This window comes from Lepisosteus platostomus, chromosome 7 (genome assembly GCF_059453375.1).
Source record: "Lepisosteus platostomus isolate fLepPlt1 chromosome 7, fLepPlt1.hap1, whole genome shotgun sequence".
NCBI lineage: Eukaryota > Metazoa > Chordata > Actinopteri > Semionotiformes > Lepisosteidae > Lepisosteus > Lepisosteus platostomus.
Genome location: NC_142617.1, coordinates 12,774,021 through 12,800,614, shown reverse-complemented (window position 1 = coordinate 12,800,614; position 26,594 = coordinate 12,774,021). Strand labels below are relative to the sequence as shown.

Below are 26,594 nucleotides of genomic sequence, written 5' to 3'. Positions count from 1 at the left end.
CATGTTTAATACACATTTGAAATCTGGAAGGAGTGAATTAAATGAGCAAGGGAAAATGAGCAAAAAGTATCTGCATAAATTAACAACAGAGAACTGTTACAATAATTCAGAACATTGTATAGTTTGGTAGGCAAATGGTTGCCTACAAGACTTCTGCATCCTTATTCCCTGTCTGAGAGCAGGAGGGAGGATCAGTGGAATGAGATGCGGATTATAACGTAACTGTACTTTTCCTGTTGACAAGATATCCGATTGAATTAAAACAACCGATTCCTCTTCATTCCTCACATTAATCAAGTCACAATCATCTTTTAGATTGTGTGCATTTCACATTCCTTCCCATTCATATTTGGAGCACTTTAAACAGGGTAAGAAAAATGCATGAAGCAGTTTTTGTTTTCCATTTTATTGGAAGGGAATGATATACAACCGGGAAACAGATTGTGAAGAAATAGGGAAAAAAGGCAAGATGGAGTACATTATCAAAGTCAGCAGCAAGCTTCCTTTGTATATGATAATAATGGAAGCAAAATACTACTAGAGTTTAAAAGAGATTATTTGCATCCCCATTTTGTGCAAGTCATCCAACACTCGAATCACCTTTCTCTTCAGAAGCTGAAAGTGTAAAACTAATTATAAACCTTACAGAAATCTTAGACTAAAATCTCAGCTGTTGTGACCTAAAACTAAAAAGAGTATAGCTATATATACTGAACCCAATATTCAGGTGTTCTTTAAAATCAAAGTGTTCATACATATTTGGCAATATTGTACTTAATGACCTCATTAAATAAGTTATTTTTGGACCATTTTTTCTCCTACGAATGTGTTTGTAATTAGTTTCAGTGTTCTTGTAACAAACCCACAGTTCTGCCTGGAGAATTTTAGCAGTTAAAGTTTTTTTCACTTGTATGAAACAGACTATTTCCCAGCTACACAAAGCTTGTGGTCATGCTGCACCAACTCCACAGGAATCAAACTCTTAAAACCAAAGGTTTTTCCATGTTCCTCTTCGGTGTTCATACTTCACACAGAGTGTAAAAGAGACCCTCATTATAATGAACTACCCTTTATGGTGAGAAACACAGTAGCTACTACCTGTACTGTCTGAGTGCAATAAAAACAATATATAAAGGCACAAATCAAAAAGGCTCTAGTTGCATAGCATGTGCTGCCTCAAATGTTTTAAGAAAAGGAAAAAAAGGCATTACAAATGTTTTAAAATAAAAATTTTAGAATGCCTTTAGGAATGTTAATTTAACAGTGAAATTAAACTACACCATTTTTTTTGTATTAGGGAAAGAAAAAGTTATTTGCATGACATGGTAGGATTTGATGAAAATAGCCCAACATGTTTGCCTCACTGATGAAAAGTTTGAAAACAAAAAATATTTAAATTCCATACTCACTACCGATTGAGTTAGGTTTTATTCCTCTCAAATTTTACAATTTCCAATCATTGTCCATCAATGACTAGCATATTGTGGTGGCTCATAGTTTATGCAAACATCATGGGCTTTCTGAAGTCCCCAATTTCCATTTCAAAAACAAATCGTAAAGTTTGTGAGATAAGACATTTAAAAAGTAAAAAAAAAAGTCTGGATAATGTCTGGTCTATAAAATAGACCAGTTTACATAAATATGAATAGCCTTTAAAAATTCTAGCCTTTTGAAATAGTCATCCAAAATAACTAGGACATTTAGGCCCTCAAGCAAGAGTTCTGTTTTGCTTAAATACAAAAGGGACACTGGCTTTCTATACCTCTTGTTGTTCCACATTATTTAAGAGTGAAAATGGTCAGCGACTTCACAAAGTACAAATGTGCAAAAAACATTTATTTATAATTAAGTTTAAGCACTAACTATACTGCATAATAAAAAATATTTTACAGGGGGCATGAAAGTGAAGGAGGGTAGACTTAAGTTTTCCCAGAATTGTAATTCAATTACATATTGAGCCTGGAATGTTGAGATCTCCCTTCCTATGGCCTTAATTTTGCTTGACGGAATGATGTCAAAGGTTCAACTGTTTCCGACCCTGAGGGATAGCCCATGAATACAGAAGGCGAGAAAGGAATCAATGTATGGTCAGGTTTACACTTCTGGAGGAACAGGATTGTTTTGGATATCATGTGGCCGTGTTCCACTGAAAAGCCAAGGTCAGAAGGGTTTTGTGAGAGACAATGTAAAGTTCACCCTAATCTTCCCTTCCACTCAGTCACCTGGCTGGCTTCATCACTGCAGATTATTATATCTTCATGTTTTTCATTGGCTTACGACTCATCTGAAAGGAAAGAAAAAAAACATTTAAAGAATAGATTCACTTCAGTCCATCATCCTTGACTGTTTTTAGACATTCCACATGCATGATCTGACAGAATGGCAATACAGATCAGTGTGAATGACTCATCAACCACTGGTGCACAACCTAAACAGACCTTATCCTGCACTTAAACAAAGGGAAGTCAAATACTGATTTAATATGTTAAAAAATGGCAAGTTTAATTAAATAAAAAATAAAACTGAAATCTGTGCATTGTAGAGTAACACACTGAAGAAAGTGAGTTCCTCTTCCCAGTGAAAGCTCCTAATTAATACCCAAGTGCTATAAAAGCCTAAACCCAGGAGCTCCAGTCAAGCCAGGTGCACAGCAGCTCGAGTGAGGGTGAAGAGATTGGAGCGCTGTGAGAATGGTAAAGAGAACGTAGTTAAACCTTCATCTGGGAGTTTTTATTCCAGGTGTCCCCCTTCAGGTGTCTGGTCAAAGGACAGGTCCATTAGACAAGGATGAGGGCATTTATTTGAAATAATAATAACACTGCATATTTGGGTTACGGAAAAAAATGTAAAACAAACTTCCCAAACTGACAATACTGTATCGAATGAATTTCTAAAAGAGGAAAGAAAATCCTTCATGGATATTTCTCCCCCCCACTCTTCTCGCGTTCGGCGATTCCGAGATCAACTCAACTACTATCATACAAACCTCAACAGTATTACCTAAATTATAAACAAGGCTTCAAGCATAGCCCTGACTTTTAGGAAGGAATGATATTCACATTCCTGAAGATTACCTAACAATTGTCCTTTGGTGACAAACCACAGGAAATCTAATGATACTTTCTAACATAATGGACACCAATGGTGCTCTCACAACTTATTATGCATTACTGTAAATATGTTTATTAAGTGCTTATTTTGGATGGAGGACGCTTAACCGTTTCAAGCAACGTCTCACCTTCTTTGTGCTTGCAGCATTCTTGGGAGATTTGCTGCTGCTGATCCGTGGAGATCTGCGGGGGGTTTTGCTGGCGGCACCGGGAGACTTCCTGGTGCTGTTCCTAATCTTGCTCATGCTCCTCTGGAGGAGGCTGCCCCCCTTCTTCTTTGGCGTGTTGGCGACCGAGAACATCACTGACTCCCGGCGTCCGTCCTGGGGAGAGAGTCAATTTCCAGAAGATCGGAGGACGAAAAGCTCTGCGACACCCACTCAAACGGTATGGACTTGAAAACGGGAGAAAATCAAGCTTGGCGGTATTCTAAGGGATTCAACAAAAGCATCACCACATCCGATCGCATGATCGATCGTTCTGTTTTCCGTCTTTATCTGTGACCCATAGCTCAGGGTGTAAAGAAGTGTGTTCAGACCGCAAAAGTGAGGCACCTGGCGCAGGTGCAGGGCAGTGCCAGTACAGCAGGACTTCCTAACCTGACAGCTGGGTGGCCTGTTCTGGGCATTCTGGACAGTGAAACGCCGGTCATTCTTGTCTTTGGGCGTCATAGGCCTTGGAAAGCAGGCAGTCATCATCTTCTTGGACTAACAAAAACAAAAAAACAGAGTGCACCAGAGTGTAAAGAAGACAACTTCAAAAATTATATTGGGTCAAAATTAGTATATATATACACAAACTCTTCCAAATAATGTATCATAAAAAGAGAATTGTAGCTCAAAAATAACTGGGACTATCCTGTAATAACGCTACACCGAGCAGATGTCAAGTTTCAGTGAATAAGAGAAAATATCATGCTGATTTCATTATGATCCACTTTGTTAAATGAGAACTATTTATTCCACTTTAAAGAAAATCACTTTCTACATGAAATGTAGTAATGTCAAGGAGGCAATGGTTATACATATCCAGGCAGACCAACTCTTGCCTGTCGTCCATTACCTCAGGAGTATCTCCTCCTTCCTGCGGCACATTCGAGCAGCGCTTTAGCTGCTGGGAAACGTCTCCAGTGGCCCGCCAGCTGTATTGGGTGGAAGGCTGAGGCAGCATGGAGGCTCGATGAGAAGACAGGCCCTCGCTGATCTGGCCAGGAAGCATGGTCATGCGATGAGCAGGAATCTGCCCAGGGAGCATTGACATGCGATGGGATGCCAAAGTTTCATTGAGCTGCCCAGGCAGCATGGAGGCTCGGCGGATGGTCTCGTCAGGGTCTCCCAGTTTCACGTCATCGTCCGAGATGCAGAAGGAAGGGATATTGATGCTGGGCTAGAGGCACACAGAGATAATAACTTTGAACCAAGATAAAAGAACAGATTCCATTATATGTGAAAAATCTCCAGTTTGTCAGACGTTACATCATCTTTAAAACATTCCCTCAAGGAAAAGATATTCTGCACTGTCCCTTTGTCTCCACTAGGTGACGTAGGAAAGCTACTTCATATTTCCAGGGATCAGGTTGTGGTGAGCAATGTCCAAACACGTGACGTGGGGTCAGAGTGGTGGATGCCTACTGGATGAGCTAAAAATAGGAATTTCCAGCATGATTCTAATTGCAGGGATTTTGTTTTAGCCAACCCAGTATTTCCACCAGCGGCATCGTTGAAGTATGAATCTCTAAGCTGCAAGTATATTAAAAACCAAATTTAAAAATGCAATGAAATAATCCGTTTTTAATCCAATACCAGGGAGCTGGAAAGAGATGAGCAGTTGTCCCATGCTATAAAAGACAATGTACACCGATATACCTCCTATTGGCTGTGTACCAGTAACAGTGCAATGGTATATTATTGAAAAAACAATATTTGTGTTACAGAACGATTCAGCTGTTCATGCCCACAGTCAGCTAAAGTTACATTGATTTGTATAGTCCCCTTTCAAATACAAGAAACACAAACTAAATGCAATCCTAAATGACACTTTACGTTTTATTGTCGGGTCACTTACCCTGTTCTCCAGTGGGTAGCTTGACTTGAGATGTGGAAGACAGGATTTGTTGCGGGTCTGCAACTCTGCAATGCGCATCCAGTCCTCCGTGTGCTCGGGTTCATTCTGAGCACCAGCTATAAATGCGTTTGTGCCTGGGAGAGCAGGGCAACCGCAGCACAGAGAAACAGTTTGAGAAAACACGTTTTCCCACATGCTTGCAAAGAAATAAACGGTAAAAGAAAGCATTGCTATTTTAATAACTCAAATGTTACCACGGTGTTCAGTGAAATGAATCTCAAATATAAAACCCAAATCATTTAGTTTCTTCCAGCCTTCATGAATCACTCTTTGTTTTTGTCTCTTTGAAGAGAAATGCACACACAGAAGGCAGTACTCACTCCGGCGAGCAGTGACAGTGCTGGCAGCGCCAGGGCGATACCCAGGAAGGTTGAAGAGCGATTCGCTGGCAGAGATCTCATTGTCGAGGAACTCCTGGGAGGCGTTCAGGCGCGAGGACAGCGAGGCCATGGAGACAGGGCGACTCTTCTGTGTCTGAGTGAACAGGTTGGGATGGGACTGAGCTGACTGGAGACTATAGAAGGAGGAGTTAACACTCTCAGGCTCTGGTGCTCCAGGGGTCTTCTGTAATGCAAGGAAAATGTTGAAGGTGAGCCAGGATAATGCACTCTCTTATATACGTGATGCACAAACACACTGACCAGGGATAGTGATCAAACAACACAAAAGTATGCTTTCATTGTTTAGCTTACTAGGCAGAACTTTGCCTGAGCAAACATTTATAGCTTCTCAAAGTGATAAAGAGTCTTTGTCTCTGTATGAACTGGTGCACGTTTATCAATTCAAAAACAGTCACCAGCAATGTTGCATTAATCCAGTCTTGCATGTTTTACATTATTTCATAACATTGACCAGTTTATTCATCAGTTTCTGCTCTCAACAGTTAAAAATCAGCATCACCCCAGCCTTAACCAAGCTGAAGGTTTAAGGTGCCTCTTTCAATAAAATCCTGCAGCAGGCAGTGATAAATGAAGATCCGTGTTTAAAATTGTTTTCCATAGTAGAATTGATTATCCAGGATATTTTTTGATCTATCACACTTACATAAAGTGAAACCTAAAGTGCTACTTCGTGAAAGAGGCAGTACAATTGCTTGAAAATCTTCCCCCCCCACCCCGTTTACACTAAAAACCTTTTCTATGTCATTCATAACCAGTGCAAGAAGAGGAGAGAGACGGTTGTGAAGAGGCAACAGTGAAAGCACAATGAGAACTTAGTAAAACACTGAGGAAAAAAGGAGAAACACTGTGCAAATCAGCTTTACATTTTTGACCAAAGAAAAATACATTCCCATAACTTCACTGATTTTCTTCCTGCAGGCTTAATAAGCCGAGACCTGGCAAAGAAAATCACGAGGTCTAAATCTGCCGGCAGTTCCTGGAGGAAAATGGACAGGTTAACAGGCATCTGCAGCTTGTTAGTACAATGTGCGCATTTGTTTTTTTAAGGATGAGCAGAATAAACTATCCACCAATTGCCACATTTTAAAATACAGACATACCTCTTAGAGTGCCCTTTTGGTATGATGCTCTTTAAAAATAAAAACAAATCTAATAAAACTGTAAAAAAACAAACTTTATAAGATGGTCAATAATAGTCATGGAAATCCGGGAGGAAAATAAACTCACGGTTATCATTTCCATGTCACCCAATCAGCTAATGAGAGCTAGTAGAGGAGATAAAGTCTTGAGCTCATTGTTTTCACTTCAACCTTTTTTTTCCCCTGGTTATTTTAGCGCTTTCAACCTGCAATACCTGGGAAAACTGCTGCAATTTAATAAGGGCAAAAATGTTGGGGAAAAGTAAAGAAGGCCACAAGTGCCTCATTGATATTGGTCACAGTTACTCTTTGTTAATATAGAAACTATTAAAACTGTGACAGTGTGCAGAGCATCAATATTAGAGCTATTCTTTTAAAATGATACTCTCATGTATCAATCATAGGTAAAAAACATTTGGGAACACTGAAGGACCATATTAAATGTGGCGGTCAGGGCACCAGTGTTATAAGAGGTATGTGTGTACGAGCTGTGGCTGGAAAGGTTAGGAAGAGGTCAGGCATGCAGGGCATTGTGGGGGAGTGAGGGAGGGTGCTCTTGACCTTTGTGAGGGTGATGTTGATGATCTGCGTGGTGCGGCGGCGTGCCGAGCGTGACTTTTTGGATGAGTCGAGGGTGAGCTCCCCCAGGGAGGCGATGCTGCTCTCCAGCTTGGATTCGGCACGCACCATCATGGGGGTGAAGTAGAGCGTCTCTAGGGACTCCCCACTTAAGAGGCGGCGTTTCGCTGCCAGGCGCTCCGAGCTCCTCACCGGCGGGGTCGTCTTGTCTGTTGAGGTGGACGGTTTCCTATGTGGGGGGGGCACAGTTCAAGCACACATCTCTTGGAGCTATATTGTTAAAGACCCACTTCCTGCAGGCCTGAACTCGTCATCCACAATCTGACCGAGACGTCATCTAGCACATGACCAACATTTTTCTTTTTGCCTTACTGATCTAGACCAAGGTGTTTTATTTATAAGGTTGTGCATTTTACTGACAAAAGACCTCAATAAAAAAAAAACACAACTGAGAACCACTTCTGCACTTCAATTTTACGAGGCTAAACATATCAGTTGCAGGTTAACTTAATTGGGTCAGCAGTAAACAAACAAGGAACTAAGATTTAATAATCCAGGGAAATTTGATTCCAATATGAGTTTATTCCAAAAGGAAGAAGTATTTCGAACAGATTACCTGGTAGAGTTGAGGGAGTCATCCAGACTGAGATCCAGGCTGTCTTTACTGGTTTCCTGTGTCTTTTCTGGGACCTCAGAACATTCGGACACGTGGTTCTTTGTAGTGTTACTGCCAGCCTGGAACTTCTGCTCTCGCAGCTGCCTGTCTGCCAGGTCCACCTGCCAATCCCCAGACAATGTGTACTCTTCCATCCACAAATATTTTCATTTGCCATTCACAGATATTTTTGATAAAGCAGAAACTAATACTCGAGTTCTTTTTGAGAAAAAGCCTAAGAGACACAACTGAGATACACCGCTGTTCAACTGATCAGAACCAAGGGAATTTTCTATTAATAAGAATATAATCTTAGTGCCCAGGCATAAACACAAGACGGGTCAGAAGGAGATTGTAAAAATGAGAGCTGTACACGGGGAGAGAAGGGGCAAACTCTGGAAGCAGCACTGACCTGAGCCTGCAGACTGCTGACTTTGGAGCTCAGGTTCTTGACGGAGAGCTGGGCCTGTTGCAGCTCTGTCGCCAGCTGCTTCTGCTCGGCTTTCAGAGTGTTGTTCTCCTGCTGGCTCCCTTCCAGCTTCTTCTCCAGGGCCTGGATCTGCTCAGTGGCCTCCTGCAGCTGCTGCTTTTTGGCACCATAGTGGGTCTTGGCTTTCTCCACCTAGGGCAGTAATGACAGCAAAAGAACCTTGAAGTGTTCCTCTTCTCAGAATGTAACCAGGACTATCGCACCTCTGCTAAACACATTAGAAAGGGAGGACTGCTTTACTTCATTTCTGAAACAGGTTGCCTGAAATACTTCTTTATGAGCCAGCTCCATAATGAGCAAAGAGAAAGGGTGGAGCTGGTATAGTACACACCTGTGCCTTGTAGTGCTCCAATGCCCCATCCTTATGGGTCAGCTGCTCCTGCAGCTCAGAGGTCTGCTTCTGTAGCTCTTCATTTTGCTCCTGTGGGCAACAGCACAAAGGCTTTTGCTGCAGTAAAGGTTGGTGATGAAAAACCATCAAAGACATTCTTTCATCAAAGGATCAGGATCACCCTTTCAGCACCTGTTCCAGGTCACACACTGGGGTACTGCTATTGCTATATAAAGCTTGATAAGAGTGCCATCTACTGGTCGACCAATTGCAACAACAACCAAGTTTTCTCTAGACGTCTCCCATCACAGTATTGAATTGATGCTTAGCTTTTGAGACCCTAGGAGATCAGACTAGAGCAGGTGGTCCCAACTGTGCAGAATCCAACATTTATTTAGATATTTTATGCCTTTTTGCTCAAGGCTGTGGAGGAGAAGAGATAAATTGGTCAAACTTAGCCTTAATTGGATCAATTTGAGCCTTCTCAAATTGTAGAATTGTATGTGACTGAAGGAGACACAGAAAGCTTACTGAATTTCCTGAGGACCAGAGCAGGGAACCCCTGGGATAGGTGGTGGTAACGCCACCATCAGTATTAAACCATGACCACTTTTCAAGGAATGGGCATCCAGCAGGTGTTTATGCACCTACCTTCACGTTGTTCTGTTCAGACTTGGCTGTGGCAAGTCTGTCCATCAGCTCATCTACCTGTGCAGGAAGACAAAAAAATGTCATTAAAACCTTAGGCTAAAATACATCTTTTGCACAACTACCTTATCAGCCAAAAACGTGACAAAAGAAAATCTGCCTCAGAGAAACTTTAATTTTCAGATGGTCCAACCCATTGTTGAGTATTTAGATGATCATATGATTAAACAAGTTCCAACAATTTTTCATGGCAAAATAAGCATCAGACCCTACCACCATGATTGCGTACAATATATTGTATGGTGTCTTAATTCACACATTTACAGAAAACACATTGCATGATTCAGCAGCTTAAAAGAACATTAAAAAGGCACCTTGTATTTGTAAGCTTGTTTTCTGAAAATATCATTCAGTCCTCATACAGTAAAGTTAAATTTAAAAAGCAGCAGGAAAAAATTAGTTTAAATCAACTTCCATGCAAGCCAGCCAGCCAGCCAGGGAAATGGTCACAAAGACAGCATGTAAAGTCCATTGTTACAAAAGCCTTAAAAATCCATAACGATTAAAGACCAGAAAGAACAGGGCCAGCGTGCATCTGCTTAGGAGAATTGTACCTTTGATGTTTCTGAATCCAGAAACTTCTGCATATCCTCAACCTACATAACAGAGGAGCTAATTGAGATACAACTGTTTTTAAATGCCAAAACCATCCTTTAACATTGAAAATGAGTGTCATATTATAACAAAGCACTTGCAAGTACACAATAGGACATCACGATTTCCTGAATGTAGCATTTCAAATTATTAAGTTCATCTGGCAAAACTCTGCATTTATGAAACAATCCCAAAAACGTTGCTGCCAGAGTACAGAATTAGGATGTGAAACGTGAAAAATGTGAAAACGGATGAAGATCTACAGTAGGTGACTATTTTTTTTTTGCCTACGAGGAAAACGAGAAATGACCGTACCTGAATAACCAACTTCTGCCTCTCGTCCTGGAACTTCTGCCTGTCACTCAGCACTTTCTTCTTGATGCTTTCGTACTTCTCCGTCAGGACGTCTTGGCGTTTCTTGCCTTCCAGGACATCTTCCTTCAGAGCTGCGATCTGTTTCTGGTACTCCGTTCGGACTTTCTCCAGGGCGAAGGAGTGGGACTCTCTCTCCACGGCCAGCTCGGCATCGAAACGGCGCGCTCCGAGGCTGGATTCGGAGCAGATCTCCAGGTTCTCGCTCGTCAGCTGGCTGTTGATCTGCTGCAGCTTGCAGACCTGCCCTTTGTGGGCGGCGTTCTCCTCCTGCAGTTTCTGGATGGCGCGGTCTTGCTCTGAAGTCATCTCTCTCAGTGGGCGGAGCGTGGACAGTTCTTCCTTGACCTGCTGCAAGTCGTCCTCCAAGGCAGCTACAGCCCTCTCTCTTTGCTCCAGTTCCTCCTGGTGTTTGGCCTGCGCCAGGCAGAGCTCAGCTTGCTGCTGCTGGCACTTTCGTTTAAATGGTAGCAACTCGGCAATAAGAGTCTGGGCTTTTGTCAGCTCCAGACGTACATCGGAAAGCTCTGCTTCAGCCTTGCTCAATTCCTTTTGTAAGGCTTCTTTTTCGGTGACCAGTTTCTCATTTTCAAGCTGAAATGAGGGGGAGGAAGCCGACAACATTTCGTTCTTCAGATTAACTATCGTTTCTTCTAGCTCCTTGCGCTGGGCCTCCTCTGCAGCAATGGCTCTGCATCTCAAGAAGTCTCTCTCCTCATTTTCCTGCTGCAGAGCATCAAGTTTCTTCTGGAAGGTGTCTGCTCTCTGTTCTCTTTCAGCAGCTAAAGCAGAGGCAGCAAGGACTTCTGCCTGAAGCTTATCTATGTTTTCTCGAAGCTGCTCGCGCTCATGTTCCTCACAGGCAGAAGCTTTGCTCCTCAGTTCATCCTTGTCTATTAATTGCATATGTGTGTCTTTCAAGGCCTTCAGCTCTGCTTGCAATTGTGCCACCGCAGATTGTCCCTCCGAGGCAAGTGAGGTCGCAGCTAGAAGTTCTGACTGCAATTTTTTTATCTTTTCTTCCAACGCGTTTCGCTGAGCTTCCTCAGTGGAAATAGCCTGGCTCCTCAAGTTATCCTTCTCCTTTATTTCACTGAGGAAGGCATTAAGTTTTAATTCTCTTTCAGAGGCAAGGGAAGAGGCCTTCAGAACTTGAGCCTCAAGCTGGGTCACTTTGTCTTCCAACTCTCGGCGGCAAGATTCCTCTTCAGAAACAGCACGGCATCGTAATATGTCTTTCTCCCCCATCTCCTGCTGCAGGGCATCAATTTTGTTCTGTAAAGTCCTAGCCAGCTGTTCTTTTTCTGCAGCACAAGAGGTAGCAGCTTGGACTTCTGTCTGGAGTCTTTCTATGGTTCCCTGCAACTCTTTTTGCTGAGCTTTCACTGTAGCAGCTTCCTGGCTTCTCAGGTCTTCTTGCTCTTTCAGCTTCTTGATTTCCTCCTGGAGTGAGGTGAGCTCCAGTTCCCTTTCAGAGACAAGGGACGAAGCCGCATGAACTTCTGAACGGAGCTGGGATATTGTCGCCTCCAGCTGTCTGCACTTGGATTCTTCGGCAGCTACTGCTTGGCAAGACAAGAGCTCTCTCTCTCTTTGTTTTTCTATATCCTGTTTTAAGGAATTAAGTTCCTTTTCTAGTGACTCCATTGCCCCTTGTTTCTCAGAAGCAAGTGATGAAGCAGCCAGGACGTCTCCACGGAGCTGCTCTATGGTGTTCTCTAGTTCTTTGCTTTGGATTTCCTTGGCGTCTGTCAACTTGGTTCTCTCATCATCCCGGTATTGTAACACCTGCAATTTTCCATTTACATCCTGAAGTTCCTTTTTTAAATCTTCTAGCTCATTGTCTTTCTCTGAAATAAGGGAGGACGCAACAAGAGATTCTGCTTGCAGCTTTTGTAATTCTTCCACTGTAGCAACTACTTGATTTTTCAAGCAATCTCTCTCCTGTTGCTCTTCCAGTTTCAGCACATCCAGTTCTCTTTTTTGTTTCTCAATCTCTAGCTGTAAACTAGTCCTTTCTTCTTTTAAGGCAGTCTCACGGATTTCAAACAAGGAGCGAACCTCTTCCAGTTCTTTGGACAGTTTATCCACCTGTCTCTTCTGTTCACTGCAGATTGATTCTGAAGACTCCAAACGTTGTTCTAAGGAGACCACTCTGTCTTGATGTTGATCCAGAAGCTGTGATGTCTGAGCTTCAAAGGCTGAAGTCTTTTCTACCACCAGCCTTTGAGCTTCTGCCAATTCCTTTTCCAATGCAGAGATATGTTGCTTTTGCTCTGCACAAGCTTGCTCTAGTTCTAAAACCCTTGATTGTAGTGACTTGATTTCCTCCTCCCTCTTTTCCAGTAGAGCCTGTATAGCAGAAGACCTCTCTTCTCCAGTCTGGATGCTCTGAAGAAAGGACTTGATCTCATTTTCCTTTGCAGTTAGTAGGGCTTTTAAGTGGACAACTTCTTTTTCTTTATCTTCTGCTTCCTGCTTATAAATCAGAGTTCCTTGCTCTTCATCAGCTAAGCGTTTCTTGAGTTCCCCAAGCACCAAGCTCTCTTTCTGCAGATGGAGAATACATTCTTGTTGGGTCTTTAGTTCCTCTTGTTTCAAGAGCAGTTCTGCCTGTAAGGCTTCCAGTTTTGATTCCTTCTGTTTTAAAGTTGCCTGGACATCATTTAACTCCTGACTCAGAGTAGAGAGTTGATTCTGGTGTTCTTCAATGGTTGACTGAAGATGAACGTCTGCGTTCTCTTTTGCCTTTTTTACAGTTTCTAGTTCCAACAAAGATTGCTCAGTTTTGCTGATAAGCCTTTCAATTTCCTCCTTTTTTGCTGCCAGTTCCTGGATCTTGGTTTCTTCCGTCAGAGCCAGCTTACCTTCAAGAGCTCCCACCTCAGATTTCAGCTTCTGAATTGCCTGTTCTTTCTCCTTGATTACTAAATATGCTTGATCTCGCTCTGTGGTCAGTTTTGTTGTCACAACAATGCCTTCTTCCCTGAGGTTTTCCAGACTGGATTCTGCTGTCAATTTTCCCTGCTTCTCTTTCAAAAGCTCCTTTTGGACAAGCTCCAACTCAGCAGACATTCTCTGGTTCTTACTTGCCAGATCCTGGACCTCCTCTCCCATCTGGGAGATCCTCTGTAGATCAGTAACACGAGTTTCTTCAAACCTTTTCCTCTCAGCTTCCAATTCAGCTCGCAGATTTACTACAGTCTCCTCCAGAGCAGCTAGCTGATGATGGAGTTTATTATTCTCTTCAGCTATGCTTGAGTGATGGGCCAGCTTTCCTTTATAATCGTGAAGGGTCCTCTCCGTATCTTGAAGTGTTGTTGTCAAAGATTCAACTGTTTGAATATGACTGGATCGTTCAGCTTCATTCTCAAACTCCAGGCTCTGGCACTTGGAGCGCACCTCAGTGACAGCAGCTTCCAAAGCAGCGACTTTCACCTCCAGGACCTGCTTCTCTTCCCTCAGCTCCGAGATAAGACTCTGGTGAGTCCTCTGATGATCTTCGAGTGTGAGGATCTGCTGTCCAAGTTGTTCAATTTCTTCTTCTTTTGCCTTTTGAAAATGATGGTATTCAGCCAAAGCAGCATCTCTCTCTCTTGCAGCCGTCACAGATGCCTCTTGCAAGGAATTCTCTCTGCGAGAGCTTTCTTGCCTCTCCAAGTTCCATTGCTGGGCATTCGACACAGCTTCCTCTTCTTTCAGTCTTAGAGCATCACCAAGATCATCCACCTGTTTGTTCAATCCATTGATAGTCTCCCGCGCAGCTTGCTCCTGCTTCTCCATTTCTTTCACCTCAAGCTCTCTCTGGTGCACGATATCACTCAGTTTAGCAATCTCCATATTTAAAGTCTCGATCTGGTTAGTAAGTTGCTCTTGTTGTTCTCTTGAGGTTCTCTCTAGCGTTTCCTTCTCACACTTGAGGTCCGAGAGGGCCTGCTGCAGCCCAGAGATGACCCCATCTAGATGGGATTTCTCATTTTCAAACTTGATTCTTTCAGTATTCAGCTCCATCTGAGTCTGGGATTTCTCCTCTTCCAGCCTAGCGATAACATCTTCAAGCTGGGATACCTTAACAGCGAGGTCAGCCACCTCCTGTCTCAAACTCTCCATCTGTCAGGGGGAAAGCAGAAATTATCCGATCCATTTATATTACCGCCATTAACATGAAACTTCAGACTCGGAAAAGCATTATAAATCATGTAAAAATCTGGACAGCATTTTAAGAATCAAAGCTTTCATAAATGTTTGTGAGTGCCCTTCACCCTATTACGTAAGCACTAAAAAAAATACCTTCAACACATCTCCCATCACTTCTCCTTCTTCCCTATGTTGAGACTGTGCCCTACTGAGCTGGTCTTCAAGTAAGGAGATTTTCCCTTGAAGAATCAGAATTTGTTCAGACAAATCCTCCTGAAAGAAGAGAGGTGGAAGTATAGTCCAGATTTCCCTTGTTAAGAGTTTCAACTCTCAAGCATTCCAATTTCACACAAAAAAAACCTGAGGGAACAAAAAACTGGACTCCGCTCTAACCTTATCTGCGATGGCCTGGTTGAGCTCGCTCTCCAGGGAAACTCGTCTGGACTCCCATTCTTTTACAGACATCTCTTGCTCATCACTCAGCTTGTCCACGGCTGCTTGGGCCTTCGTGAGTCGATCCAGCACATCACGCATCTGTGCAGAGAAAAAAAATCCTAATTATTACATTTTTGTTATACTGGTTCAAACCACACTGGCTACACTTCCCAATTTGTAGAAGAAGAATACACATTCATCGTCCTCAACGTTCATTAAATGAAAACAAGAATAAAACTTTAAAAGATGACTACTACTAAATATGCAGAAGACAGATTATCAGCTTCGTCCCTATAAAAATGTGGAGAGCGCCTCCCTTTCCAAATACCGCAGCTGCAAGAGATCATTATGTTGAGGCTTTTTTATAACCTACTTGGAAAGACAGATTTCCATTTTCTTCCGTCAACTGGTCAATCTTCCTCTCCATCTGGCCTTTGTTGGTTTTCAGATCCTGGCACTGCTTTAGGATGTCTTGCAACCTCTTCAGCAGACTAGTAAATAAGAGGAAATGGTGTATGAGCGAAGAAGTTGCAGAGAAATATACTCAAAACAAAATGACTTTTTTGTTCCATCTCATCCTGTTCTTTACCTTTCATTTTTGATCCTCAGATCCTCCAGCTCATTGGACTCTTGACTTTGCTCATTGCTCTGTCTCATTAGCCTCTGAACTCTCTGCTGCAGAAGGGACAGCTGGGTCTCTAAAACATTTAAGTAAGATGGTTTTAATATAATCATTTAATCTCTTTTCAAAACTCCATCTAATGTGATTATCCGATATTACCCACTCCTCAAAATTCTAAATGTTTAACCAGCAGTTATCAGATATGAGAGGGTTCTCTTTGCTAACAAATTTAGAGACTAAATCACAATTTAACCACAGAAATTAAGCCTCTGAACTGAGGTGTATCTCCATTTAGCTATAAGTGATACAGTCAGGTTCTTGTAATGCTGACAGCTTAATGCTTGCTTAATTTTGGGGTTTCTTGATATTGGTACATACTGTTTCAAAAACCTCAGGCAGGCTCATATCTGATTTAAACCTTGTACCAATTCACAGTTGCCTAACTCTACAAAATACGGATGAAATTTGACCCATGTTTGGTCAAAATCCTCTCTTACATTTTTATTCCAGGTCAAACAGAGAAGCAGAAATAACAATACTGGAAGCGGAAGGTCAGTTAGCTATCAATATCCAACAATATGGCTATGACGTGGTGTTTCAATCTTTTTCGTACGTTTACTGTATGCATTTATTTGTGAAGAAAAGCTTGTTAAGAACAGACAAGGATTACGATATAAGCTCCATACAAGATGTAATTTGACAGAAGCTTAGGCTCACATGACCCATGACCCTCAGCATTTCTTTTGTGGTTGTTATTCATATTTTCAACCACTGGCAAACTTGTTGCATTCACATTTCAATATTCAACTCTTCTGATTTACAGAGACGAACTTGCCCTGGGTACCAACGGATAATGTAAAAACCTTGTTGTTTTGTCCCAGAGTTGCCTTGGGTTGAAAAGATTAATTTGAAATACCTGGTTGCTGTGGTCTTGCACAGGTAGATGCAAGATCACAGCAATCAGATACCACTACTTTTCAAATCTTATCCATGAATGGTCTTATTAAATTAGTACCTCTCTCAGTGATGATCTTATTACTGTTGGCTAATTCCAGCTCCAACTCGTCTCTCATATTCCTCTCCTCAGCCAGCTGTTTACGCAATTTGCGCAGCTGGAACTGAGGTGTCTTCAGTATGTCCTGGATGGGAGAGCTGAGGGACAAAACAAACAGCAACTTTCATTGCATCATTTGTAGTTTTTAGCTGCTAATGAACTAAAGTAACTGAAACAAGTTGCTCTACATTTCCAAACAGGAAAAAAGAAAAGGAGAGAAATCAGTGGATTTTTCTTGATTGTCTACGGAATGAAAAATTAAAAACAAAGGCTACCTCACTGAGCTTGATGCCACAGTCTGAAGGTCCACAAACTGTACTTCAGGCTTCCTTTTCCTTGTGAAAACAGGGGAATCCTCATCACTGATACTGGAGAGGCTGGAAACACTGGACAGAGCAAACTTGACTGGAAAGAGAGCAAATGCAGAATGTTGTTGTGGGGACGTAGAAAATGAATCTAAACACTTTGAATCGACACAACCATGAAACAGAATTACAATTTCATGAGGAAATATAACATGCAGTTCAGTTATCCGTAAAAGCTCGACTGGATCAATAAATTAGGGTGACTGAGCATTTCTTACAGGAAAATGACCAATTAAAATTGAGTTTCTTTCCACACAGGCATTAGTCTTATGCTGTAAAGTACACTCAACCCATAGTCTGGTAACAGAGTACTGCTGAGCTTCTGGCTCAGTATGTGGTGTACAGAAATGGACCCACTCTCCGTGAGCAATCACACAGCACACACTGACCTTTTCTCTTAAGAAAATTCTCCAGGTTGTCATTCAAAGAAAGACTGTCCTCATTATCGAGAACAAAGCGAAGGACAGATGCTAACTCAGCCTGATAAGAGAGAGAAACACAGGATCAAAAGACATGAAAACAAAGAAGAATACCAGTCTCAAAGGGACCATTCTAAGTCATTTTATGAAGCAAGTTACTATGGTAGGTGTTAGCATTAGAATGATTGCAGTATTGTATGGAACGTGTTTCACATTGGTTATTTAGTGTTTTAACACGAATTCTTAGTAATTAATAATTGCTTACTAATTATAAGACTGCAGCTTGGCACTTATTCAAGTGATAAATACGCTTGAGGGACAACGACAGTGCACCAATTAGTATGAAAATGCCCTACACTGAATCCATCCCGGAGACTGAACTTAATGTTCCCAGAAGTGTTTTAATGAGATTGTGATGAATCCCAGTTATGAGCACAGTTTTTACAGCTCTTGCATTTGAAGATATTTTCATTTTATAATGGGTCATTTTCCCCTGCAGGATTATTACCTGTGTCTTGTAGTTCAGGTTCTCAAATCCCTGCAGACTGGTGCACATGTTGGAGTAGTACAGGAGAAGAACCACTACCTACATAAAGAATATAATAAAAGGCAGAAACAAGAGGAGGTTGGTTGATTCATCTAGACTGCTTGGTATGTAATAGTGAATTGACCCAAGGATATCATCCAGCTGTTTCTTGAAGACCGCCAGCATACCAGCTTCAACAACAAGGCTGTGTAACTTGTTCCACACTCACACAACCCTTTATTTGTAATATACTTACATTGCTTTAAAAGAAGCAAATGTAAAAAATAATAAGACTGGCAAATACTACTCTCCTTTATATAATGGATTACCTTTGACAACTCCACTTCTAGATTGTGTCCATTCAAAACATTCTGCCATGAGACGATGGCTCCCTGATCAGGTTTGTACTTGCAGTGACCTTTTGAAGGGAAAATGAGAAAGACCTATGAGGTTTCAGGTGTTACAGCCCTGGGAAGATCCAACGGAGTCTTTCACCTGCTAACACTTTGCCCGTTTACATCATGAGTTTCAGCTACCCGGCTCTCTTTCTCCGCAATTATAATCCACCTCAAGCCCAGAAGGATTCACACGAACGTGCCCATCTAAACCACCTTATTATTTACATGTTCAGATAAATAATATATATTTTTTTCAAATTCTTTTGAACACTACTAGAAAAGAAAACGAAAATCTTCCTTTTCAAAATCAGGCAGAGTGCCCACCCCAAAAAATCTAACGGAACAGTAGTCCCCTTCTGTTGACAATACCACTCCTTTCTAAAATAACAAGGGGATACAATGTCAAAAAGGAAATAACACTGACTTTGTAAAAAGTTGGCAATAAAATCCAATCTCCCCTGGACGGGCTGATTGAGCATCGACTGGGACTCGTTTTCTTGCCCATTCCTGCAAAGACAAGATATGAAACGTTTCTTTGGTCGGACAACAAATCCATTTCTAGGGATGGAGGGATTGTTTTTACACCAGATAATTCCAGCCCTTTGCCATCAATCTCTACTCATTAAGCGTGTTAAGATAACAGCAATAAAATAAAACAACCCTGAGAAAATTAACTCTCCCCTTTGAAAGGGAAAAGCTCAACATGTAACAAGACAGAAGACTTTAATTTTAACTTTAATTAATAGCAACATACTATTCCACTGTGATGGGCAAGTGCTGCTTCCATCTTACGAACACATGGGGCCCTATAATTCTTCAAGTGGATGCAAGTAAAAACTCTTATATCACTGAAGTGCACTACCGTTCTGCATGTGCCCCAGGTCAGCAGGTTTCACAAATACAGTCGACTTGCAACTAATGCACTCTCAACTTACAGTTTTACGCAGTTGGCTCAGGAAAATAAATGAAAAATACTTAATTCTCTGAAACATTCATCAAGCAGGCCTAGGAGAACTAATTAGTAAGCCTATACAGTCAGCATATTAAATATAAGTTTAAAAACACTAAACATCTTGTGATACATTTAGAGGTTACTAGGGAGTTTACATAAAGGTCATAGGGTACAATTTGACTACACACAAATTTAAGCACTACTCAAAATCTCTAACCCCCGCGTATGCCAGTCGACTGTACTCAGCTATTATAACTTGATTAAACAATTTATTCAGTTAAGTTAAAAACTTTTTTAATTGGAACTAAAATTGGAATTCTTGGCACCTTGGCACCTCTGGCACTCTACCACTTAGTGGTATGAAAACTGTACCCATTCAGCTGTTACCATAAACTGAAGAGTTTAGGCTATGCCACTTACAGTTTGTATATCAGTTTAACTAAAAGACGGCCATCCTGCAGGTTGGAGATCTTGTCAACAGGTTCTTCTAAGTTGAGGCTGTTGATCTGATAAAACAGGAAAAAAAGGAGATTTGCAACTGTGTAAATTTAAAAAAAGAAACTACACTGTGAAAGGAATCGATGTGTGGCAAACTAAGCAGATGTTTCCTATGTAAAGAAAGCTTTGTGCTTGACACAAAATTTCACTTAAGTGCAGTTTGGCCACAACAACTTGAAGTCTAACTGACACAAGCAGATGCCTTTAGTAACATGAAATTTAACACCAAAAGCCAAGACCTATATTGCCCATTACAAGAGGATAAAGAGAAAAAAAGCTTTAGCAGTAATAACACTTACCCAAATCAACAGAGCAGCTTCTTTTGTTTCATGAAGAGCCATTGCTAACAATACAGGCTCTCTTGTCTCCTGCAGGAGGAGCAAAACTGGTGAGCAAAACTGGCACTCAAGGACACTTGCAAAAATACTAGCACTGCTTTGCTGGAAAGCAAACTTTGAGTAATTATTTAGATCTATAAACGAGCACAAACATTTCATGACTGGAAAACAAACCATCATCTTAATATAATTATGCATTCAAACATTTCTGTTAGAAAATGAGAATCTCTACTGATTAAGTCCTTCACGTGAAGGACCCTAAAGCAACAATTTTCCAGTGGACAACAAGGAAAATCATTGTCCATCATGAGAAAAAGCAACAGTAATGTTATATACAGTATTAAAGCAAACTGAGCAGTGGGATCAGCTGCAACGATCTAGGACTCAAATATCAGTGAGCGAGCAGGTTTAGAACCCAACAAGATACACTTATTTTAATGATATGTACATATGGTTTAAATTATGTTACCTTTCATTTCTGCCCTTAATTATACAACGTTCGATGGATACAATCAAAGTCAGTTATTAAGGATCGATACTCATAATGGTCTTCAGACTTCACTTTCTGCTGTCTCTCTCCAATATTCAATATTAACCAATACATTTTTTTTTTAGAAAAAACAACTTACAATTGAATGCTTGATGCACTAAAAGCAAACTGTTCAGATTCGTCATTTTTAAAAAGACCGTTCTTAAAGGTGTTGCTTGAAGTCGTTCTTTTTTGGTTTAGAAGGAAAATAACACTGAAAATATTTTAATTGATACAGTTACAGTATCAGTTTCATCTGTTCAATGGGAAAAATGTGTCCACCGTTTAAACGTACACAGAACCACCAAGTTACTTAAAAGCCCTGGGCATTTTAAAACAAAGACCTTTAAGTGTAGGTCGGTGCAAATTGGTAACGAAGCTGACTGAAAACATATACAGTATATATAGGCCCACATCACACGGTTACACGTTGAGCAAAGATTGTTGTGCATTAGCTAGCGCGCTACCGCAATAGTAGTTTTTACGTGCAACTAGGATAAACAAACTTCGTCATCAAGGGATAATCTTGTTGAAATTTCAGAAGCCTGTTTGGGAAAAGGGCGTTCCTTGTGGAGGATTTAATCATTAACTCACTGACTGGTCATTTCAGATTTCAAACTAACAGAAAATCCGTCTAAAATAGGCGACACACCCTAAACCAAGAAATTAGAGTCCTAGTCTAATTATATACTAGACAAAGAAAATAAACGTATTCCCCTGGGTTGTTGGCCCCAGTTTAAGAGTTCCGACTCTATCAGAGATCCTTCACATTTACACCTAAACATTTCACTTTTGAAATCTTACCGAGTGGTTCTGATTGCTAACCTGGGAACTCCTTCGTAACCGCGATCATATCAACCGAGTCAAAGAAGGGGTTTTACGCGATTTCGAATTTAATCCTAGATAACACAAACAACCGCGCATACATCACAGACGCAGCAAATTAACATTTTGACCAAATTTCGGTCGTTGCTCTGTTGTGCTTATGCGACAGAGCTCAAACAAGACATTTAGAATGACTTCTGTTGTTCGTCTTTTCTAATCAGTTTTCTAATCATTGCTTATCGACAGTCAAACGGAGACTGACTTCAATATAGCTAGCCCCCACCGTAACGGTGCTAAGCATATAGTTAGGGTTGCATAGACTCTAGTGTGCGTTAGCATGCACAAAAAACTTTATATCACATCTGTAAACGCTAACCGTCAAGAAAACAAATATACAAACCCGCAGTCAGGAACATAACAAAGATGAAAAGTTTTCTTTCAAAGAAAACAACCAATTATTAAAAATAATTGGTTTTACAAAAAGTGTGATCAGGACGGTGGAGGGGGGGAAATAAACCTACCTTTAAAATACACAATAGACCATAACCCCTTCACTGTCACCTTCTGCCTGTCTAATCGTTTTCAAATTTCGGCGCTTGAGATCACCGGATGCGTTCATTGGCTACGCACGACGTCAGGAGATTCCGCACACGTAAAGTTCACGCCCACATCCCATAAGGTTAGGTTACATCACCCAAGGTGCAGTGCGGTGAACTGGATAAATCAATAGTTGCTGCATGTTTAACGCAGCGTGTATAATAATAATAATAATAATAATAATAATAATAATAATAATAATAATAATAAACTCTCACTTTCTGTCTTAATACAAACCAAAATGTATACAAAACAAAAGTATAAAAAGGCCCCTTATATAGGTGCGGTTGTGAAATTTGTCAAGACACTGTCCAATTCTAATGACAAAGAATCTGTTACTGTTTTAACAATTTCAGTACTTGTTCTGACTTATGAAAACAATATATTCTTTACGTTAACTCGACACAGTAGGATAAATGGAGTTTAAAGATTATTTCGATTTCTGCTTCATGAAATAAAGCTATCGACTTTAGAATACAACATAAAGACTAAATAGATAACGTTTGAGTGTTTTGACTTGCAAAGAAATATATAAAAATATGGTGTGCTTGTCCTGAATAAACCGATATTCACCCTAACCAAAAGAACCCCCGTCTTGCTTTTAAACAGCCTGCTCATAATAAAAAGAATAATTATTGCTTGCATTAGTACAGTATTTTCCATACCAAGCCCTTCACATATAAAAGGGGGCTCACTTAAAACACTACAGCAGTACCGTCACTGAGTACCAACAGCCCGGTTATTCATTACATAGAAAAGTGAGAAATTACTTCACCAGTTAAATTCAGGGGTTTGGTCATATAAAAATTGTGCAAACCCAATTTAACCAGGATTAACACTCATCTTCCTATGAACAATGCCGCATATTTTTAAGTCTCTCCTGCCAGACAGTGCCTCCTACAACACTGTATCCCAGCTCCCGATAACTCGGAGGAAATAGCGCAATCTACAGGTCTCCCAGCTGCACTTTTCCTTGAAGACATCTTGTAGTGACGAGGTGCAGTTTCGTACAACAAGCAACAAGGCGGCTCAGCCATCCCTGAACTCCAAAAGAGAGCTGCAATTTGTAATCTTTTTGTGGCCAAACATATTTCTCCAAATGAAATCCAGCAGAATATTAACAATATTAACAATAGCCTTTATTTTATATGCCCCTTTTTGTGACAGTATCTCAAAGTGTTTAAAAACTGTAAACACAATTATAAAAACCACCGAATTAGTGCAAAACAGGAGTCAAATTAAACATTAGAAAACGCTGAAGAGAATAGTGTACTTTTGAGTTGTGATTTAATGACAGCAATCCTGATTTCATGTGCAATGTTTGTATAGCGAGGAGTGGTGCATTTTCTTGCTCTTCAGTAAACTGACTGGTGGAAAATAGTAGTGTAGAAGCAATCCATGCACCATAACGAACACGTGGCTTCCTGGCGACGGTCGCCGCAGCCCGGAGCCTTTCCGTATATATGGCACAAACAGTCCTACAAGCGTTACAGAGCTGTAGTACTACAATTCCCACAAAGCCACGTTCTCCGGTCGTCATGGAAATGAAGTGTTGTTGCTTCAGAGTCGCAGTATTATTTAGCACATTGCGGTAAGAACTGAAGAGGTGTCAGGTGAGTTATGTTTTTAATGACCGAGGTGGGGAAACGAGTATTGCTCTGGTATAACGATAGATTGTGTTAGATTTTTGTGTGGCTTGGGAGAGACCTATTCTTTTTTTCATGTTGTAAATGGGAGCGTTTTTAATTGTCGTTGTCGTCCCGAAATTTTCTAGGAGGTTTTCAAAAGTTTGTATTGACATGTACTGATTAACTGCTATTAATATCCAATCTTTTTTTTTCAATTTTAGAAGTTAGAACAGCGATTGAAAATAATCTGTATCACTTTCAGCTACTTTGGTCTGGCAGATGTTACCTTTTGTACTATTGTCGGTTTTATTTACAGGTGCGCCTAAGGGCCGCAAAATGTATGGCCCTCCTGTGGATTTTTCGTTTAAATGCCTCAGTTCCATGGCAGGTAAAAAAAAGAATAGCTGTTCGATAGCAATACAATTCATTCAGTATCCTGTTCCTGCATCATCATCCATGATTAAATCCCTGAAGGTATCTCCCCGCATGATGTATACTTAATCTTCAGTATGCAATTTGTTTCATGTAGCTGTGAAATTAGTATTCTGTTCTGTTCCCAAAAGACATCGCTAGATTTTTTTGTGTGTGGAGTGGGACACAGAATCCCATTAGAAAGATGCACTGTTCTCTCACGGCCATGCCGTCTTTACTACAAGGTATCGCCCGGCCTGTTCTTTTGCTTTCCTGCAGATGTCCTGTCAGAGCATCCCAATGTAGGTCTGAAGCCTGTCCATCGTACCCCAGAAGGGAAGTTCCGCAGCAAAGCTGTGAGGCTGAGCAACAATATTCTCTCAAACCTAAGTGATTTCGCCACTGCCTCTACTGCCTTGTTGGATGACCCAAAACAGCTGTCTTGGATTGATCTGTCCTTCAATGACCTGTCTACCATCGACCCAGTAAGAGCTACTGTGATGCTTCCTTCTGGCTGCACAACAGGTGTGGAGAGTTCCACCTGCTAGCACTAACAGAAAAATCCTTTCACTACAATAAGCAGAACTAGCAGGTCACAGGAGCATAGTAAACACAACTGTGGACTTCTGTTACACTAATGATTAATGACATTCAGGTATGGCGCTGCATCAGCATGCATGGACAGCAAAGGAACAGTTAAAAGGTTCCTCCACAGCTGAGACGCTGTCTTTCTTTTCTTCTCTTTACCTGTTCTATTGATAAATGTATTGCAGTAGATATGTGAAGCAGTGTCCAGTAATATGATCTTTGAGGCGATCAGGATCATTTTGAAGACAGGCTGGCAATCCAAATTAATTGGATTCTGGCAGTTCTGTGGCTGGGGCGGTGCGGTGCTTCTGTGGCTAGGGATCTGCGCCTGTGGCTGGAAGGTTGCCGGTTTGTGTCCCACGTCCGGCAGAGGAATCCTACTCTGTTGGGCCCCTGAGCAAGGCCCTTAAACCCAACTGCTCCAGGGGCGCTGTATAAGTGGTTGACCCTGCGCTCTGACCCCAAGCTTCTCTCCCTGTCTGTGTGTCTCATGGAGAGCAAGTTGGGGTATGTGAAAAGACAAATTCCTAATACAAGAAATTGTATATGGCCAATAAAGTGATCTTATCTCATCATTTTGAAGACAGGCTGGCAATCCAAAGTAGGCCTAGAGTATCACTGAGTCAAAGCCAATGAAGTCATGTTATGTCTTTGCGCCCCCCAGATCCTAACTGAGTTCAGGGAGTTACGGGTGTTGTATCTCCACGGAAACAGCATTTCCAGACTGTCAGAAGTGGACAAGCTGGCGGCTCTTCCTCACCTTCAAAGCCTGACTCTACACGGCAACACGCTGGAGAATGAGAAAGACTACAGGTTAGTGAAGTGGAGCTTACAGAAAGCTTCCTATCGTTTTCTGCAGCCTTGTGTTTTTTACACTCAAAATGTCCTTTTTGGGGTTCGTGTTTCTAATGGAGCAAGCTGCATCAGGCCGCTCCAGGAAAATTAATTTAGACTGGTTTTCTGGTCGTGATGCTTCTCGAGCAAGGGTGGGCTTGGTGCTAAGAAGAACAGGTGCCCAGAATATCAGGAGACGCTTTGCTTCTTAACATGTTTTTTATTGAGCTGGATCTCAAGTTACGATCTGCCCTGTATGCCAGCGAGAGAGATCTATATCTGATCAGTGCAATGGAAAAAACTTTGAAACAAATCAAGAGCATAGCCATTTTCACATTTTTGCTGAATTTTACAAGTAAAACATCTAGGTCAAATATCATGCATCACATGCATTCCAAATGCATGAAATGCTGAGAATCGCATTCCCATCGGGAATCTCGTCTTTTACTATTTGTAGTCCACTCATGCCACGTGCCTTCTCTCACAGTTGCCGTTTCCCCGTGTCCTTAATGTTGTTAGGAACTACGTGATTTCAGCGCTCCCTCATTTAAAGTCACTGGATTTCAGTGCAGTGACTAAGCAGGACAGGGTCACTGCCCAGATCTGGAGGAGGGGGTCCAGCCGACCAAAGCGCTCCAGGAAGACTCCAAATGAATAGACGGAAGTCACGCTCGTGCCTAGTAAGCCTGATGTCATACGGGACTGAAGTGTGCTGCAAAAACAGAATACAGCTCTCTCTCTCACATCACTGTGTAGTAGAGTTGCATCATAATGTAAAATGCTAGCCTCATGCTGTATTTAAACATTTTCCTCATTCTGAAGAATCATACCATGTTTCCATACTCGTTTTTTCCTTAACAAATTACACTCATTCCTCATTTACGTCACAGATAAATTTAACAAAGAATCTTAGCAAAGAATTTAGCAAAGAATCT

General features: G+C 41.3%; 2 protein-coding genes and 1 long non-coding RNA gene across 7 annotated transcripts; 2 read left to right on the top strand and 1 right to left on the bottom strand.

Moving 5' to 3' along the window:
* Positions 1 to 387: 387 nt before the first annotated feature.
* numa1 (nuclear mitotic apparatus protein 1) lies at positions 388 to 22,287 on the bottom strand. 4 transcript variants are annotated; one of them, XM_088639328.1, is made up of 27 exons: positions 22,123 to 22,287; positions 20,209 to 20,277; positions 19,832 to 19,917; positions 18,884 to 18,966; positions 18,391 to 18,479; positions 18,044 to 18,121; positions 17,506 to 17,596; positions 17,027 to 17,156; positions 16,713 to 16,849; positions 15,665 to 15,773; positions 15,449 to 15,566; positions 15,034 to 15,174; positions 14,794 to 14,913; positions 10,447 to 14,613; positions 10,092 to 10,133; positions 9,481 to 9,537; positions 8,830 to 8,919; positions 8,421 to 8,630; positions 7,970 to 8,130; positions 7,336 to 7,582; positions 5,555 to 5,798; positions 5,175 to 5,308; positions 4,173 to 4,496; positions 3,710 to 3,817; positions 3,239 to 3,433; positions 2,715 to 2,757; positions 388 to 2,284 (listed from the first exon to the last, which is right to left on the bottom strand). In XM_088639328.1, the coding sequence occupies exons 2-26, from the start codon at positions 20,248 to 20,250 to the stop codon at positions 2,731 to 2,733; spliced, it is 7,230 nt and encodes a 2,409-aa protein (XP_088495454.1). In that variant the 5' UTR covers positions 20,251 to 20,277; positions 22,123 to 22,287; the 3' UTR covers positions 388 to 2,284; positions 2,715 to 2,730. The 4 variants fall into 4 exon arrangements, with proteins under 4 accessions (XP_088495454.1, XP_088495456.1, XP_088495453.1 ...); XM_088639330.1 differs by lacking the exon at positions 2,715 to 2,757 and having other exon boundaries at positions 7,462 to 7,582; XM_088639327.1 differs by lacking the exon at positions 2,715 to 2,757 and having other exon boundaries at positions 22,123 to 22,286.
* On the top strand, positions 3,366 to 6,716 carry LOC148658223 (uncharacterized). 2 transcript variants are annotated; one of them, XR_015940043.1, is made up of 3 exons: positions 3,366 to 3,497; positions 5,525 to 5,823; positions 6,554 to 6,716. It is a non-coding gene; the product is annotated as an uncharacterized LOC148658223 (long non-coding RNA). The 2 variants fall into 2 exon arrangements; XR_015940044.1 differs by having other exon boundaries at positions 6,391 to 6,716.
* Positions 22,288 to 23,657: 1,370 nt separating the features above from the next.
* Positions 23,658 to 26,486, top strand: lrrc51 (leucine rich repeat containing 51). Its single transcript, XM_088639324.1, has 5 exons — positions 23,658 to 23,811; positions 24,143 to 24,214; positions 24,517 to 24,722; positions 25,490 to 25,638; positions 26,179 to 26,486. The coding sequence occupies exons 2-5, from the start codon at positions 24,163 to 24,165 to the stop codon at positions 26,315 to 26,317; spliced, it is 546 nt and encodes a 181-aa protein (XP_088495450.1). The 5' UTR covers positions 23,658 to 23,811; positions 24,143 to 24,162; the 3' UTR covers positions 26,318 to 26,486.
* Positions 26,487 to 26,594: the final 108 nt, after the last annotated feature.

Excerpts from the sequence above, each read along its gene's own strand:
- numa1 (XM_088639327.1), bottom strand. The coding sequence starts at position 20,250 with ATGGCTCTTCATGAAACAAAAGAAGCTGCTCTGTTGATTTGG. Across the intron at positions 9,538-10,091 it reads TGGATTCAGAAACATCAAAG|GTAGATGAGCTGATGGACAG; the intron begins GTACAATTCTCC and ends CTTCCTGCACAG. Across the intron at positions 8,920-9,480 it reads CTGAACAGAACAACGTGAAG|GAGCAAAATGAAGAGCTACA; the intron begins GTAGGTGCATAA and ends TGTTGCCCACAG.
- lrrc51 (XM_088639324.1), top strand. The coding sequence starts at position 24,163 with ATGTATGGCCCTCCTGTGGATTTTTCGTTTAAATGCCTCAGTTCCATG. Across the intron at positions 24,215-24,516 it reads ATGCCTCAGTTCCATGGCAG|ATGTCCTGTCAGAGCATCCC; the intron begins GTAAAAAAAAGA and ends GCTTTCCTGCAG. Across the intron at positions 24,723-25,489 it reads ACCTGTCTACCATCGACCCA|ATCCTAACTGAGTTCAGGGA; the intron begins GTAAGAGCTACT and ends TGCGCCCCCCAG.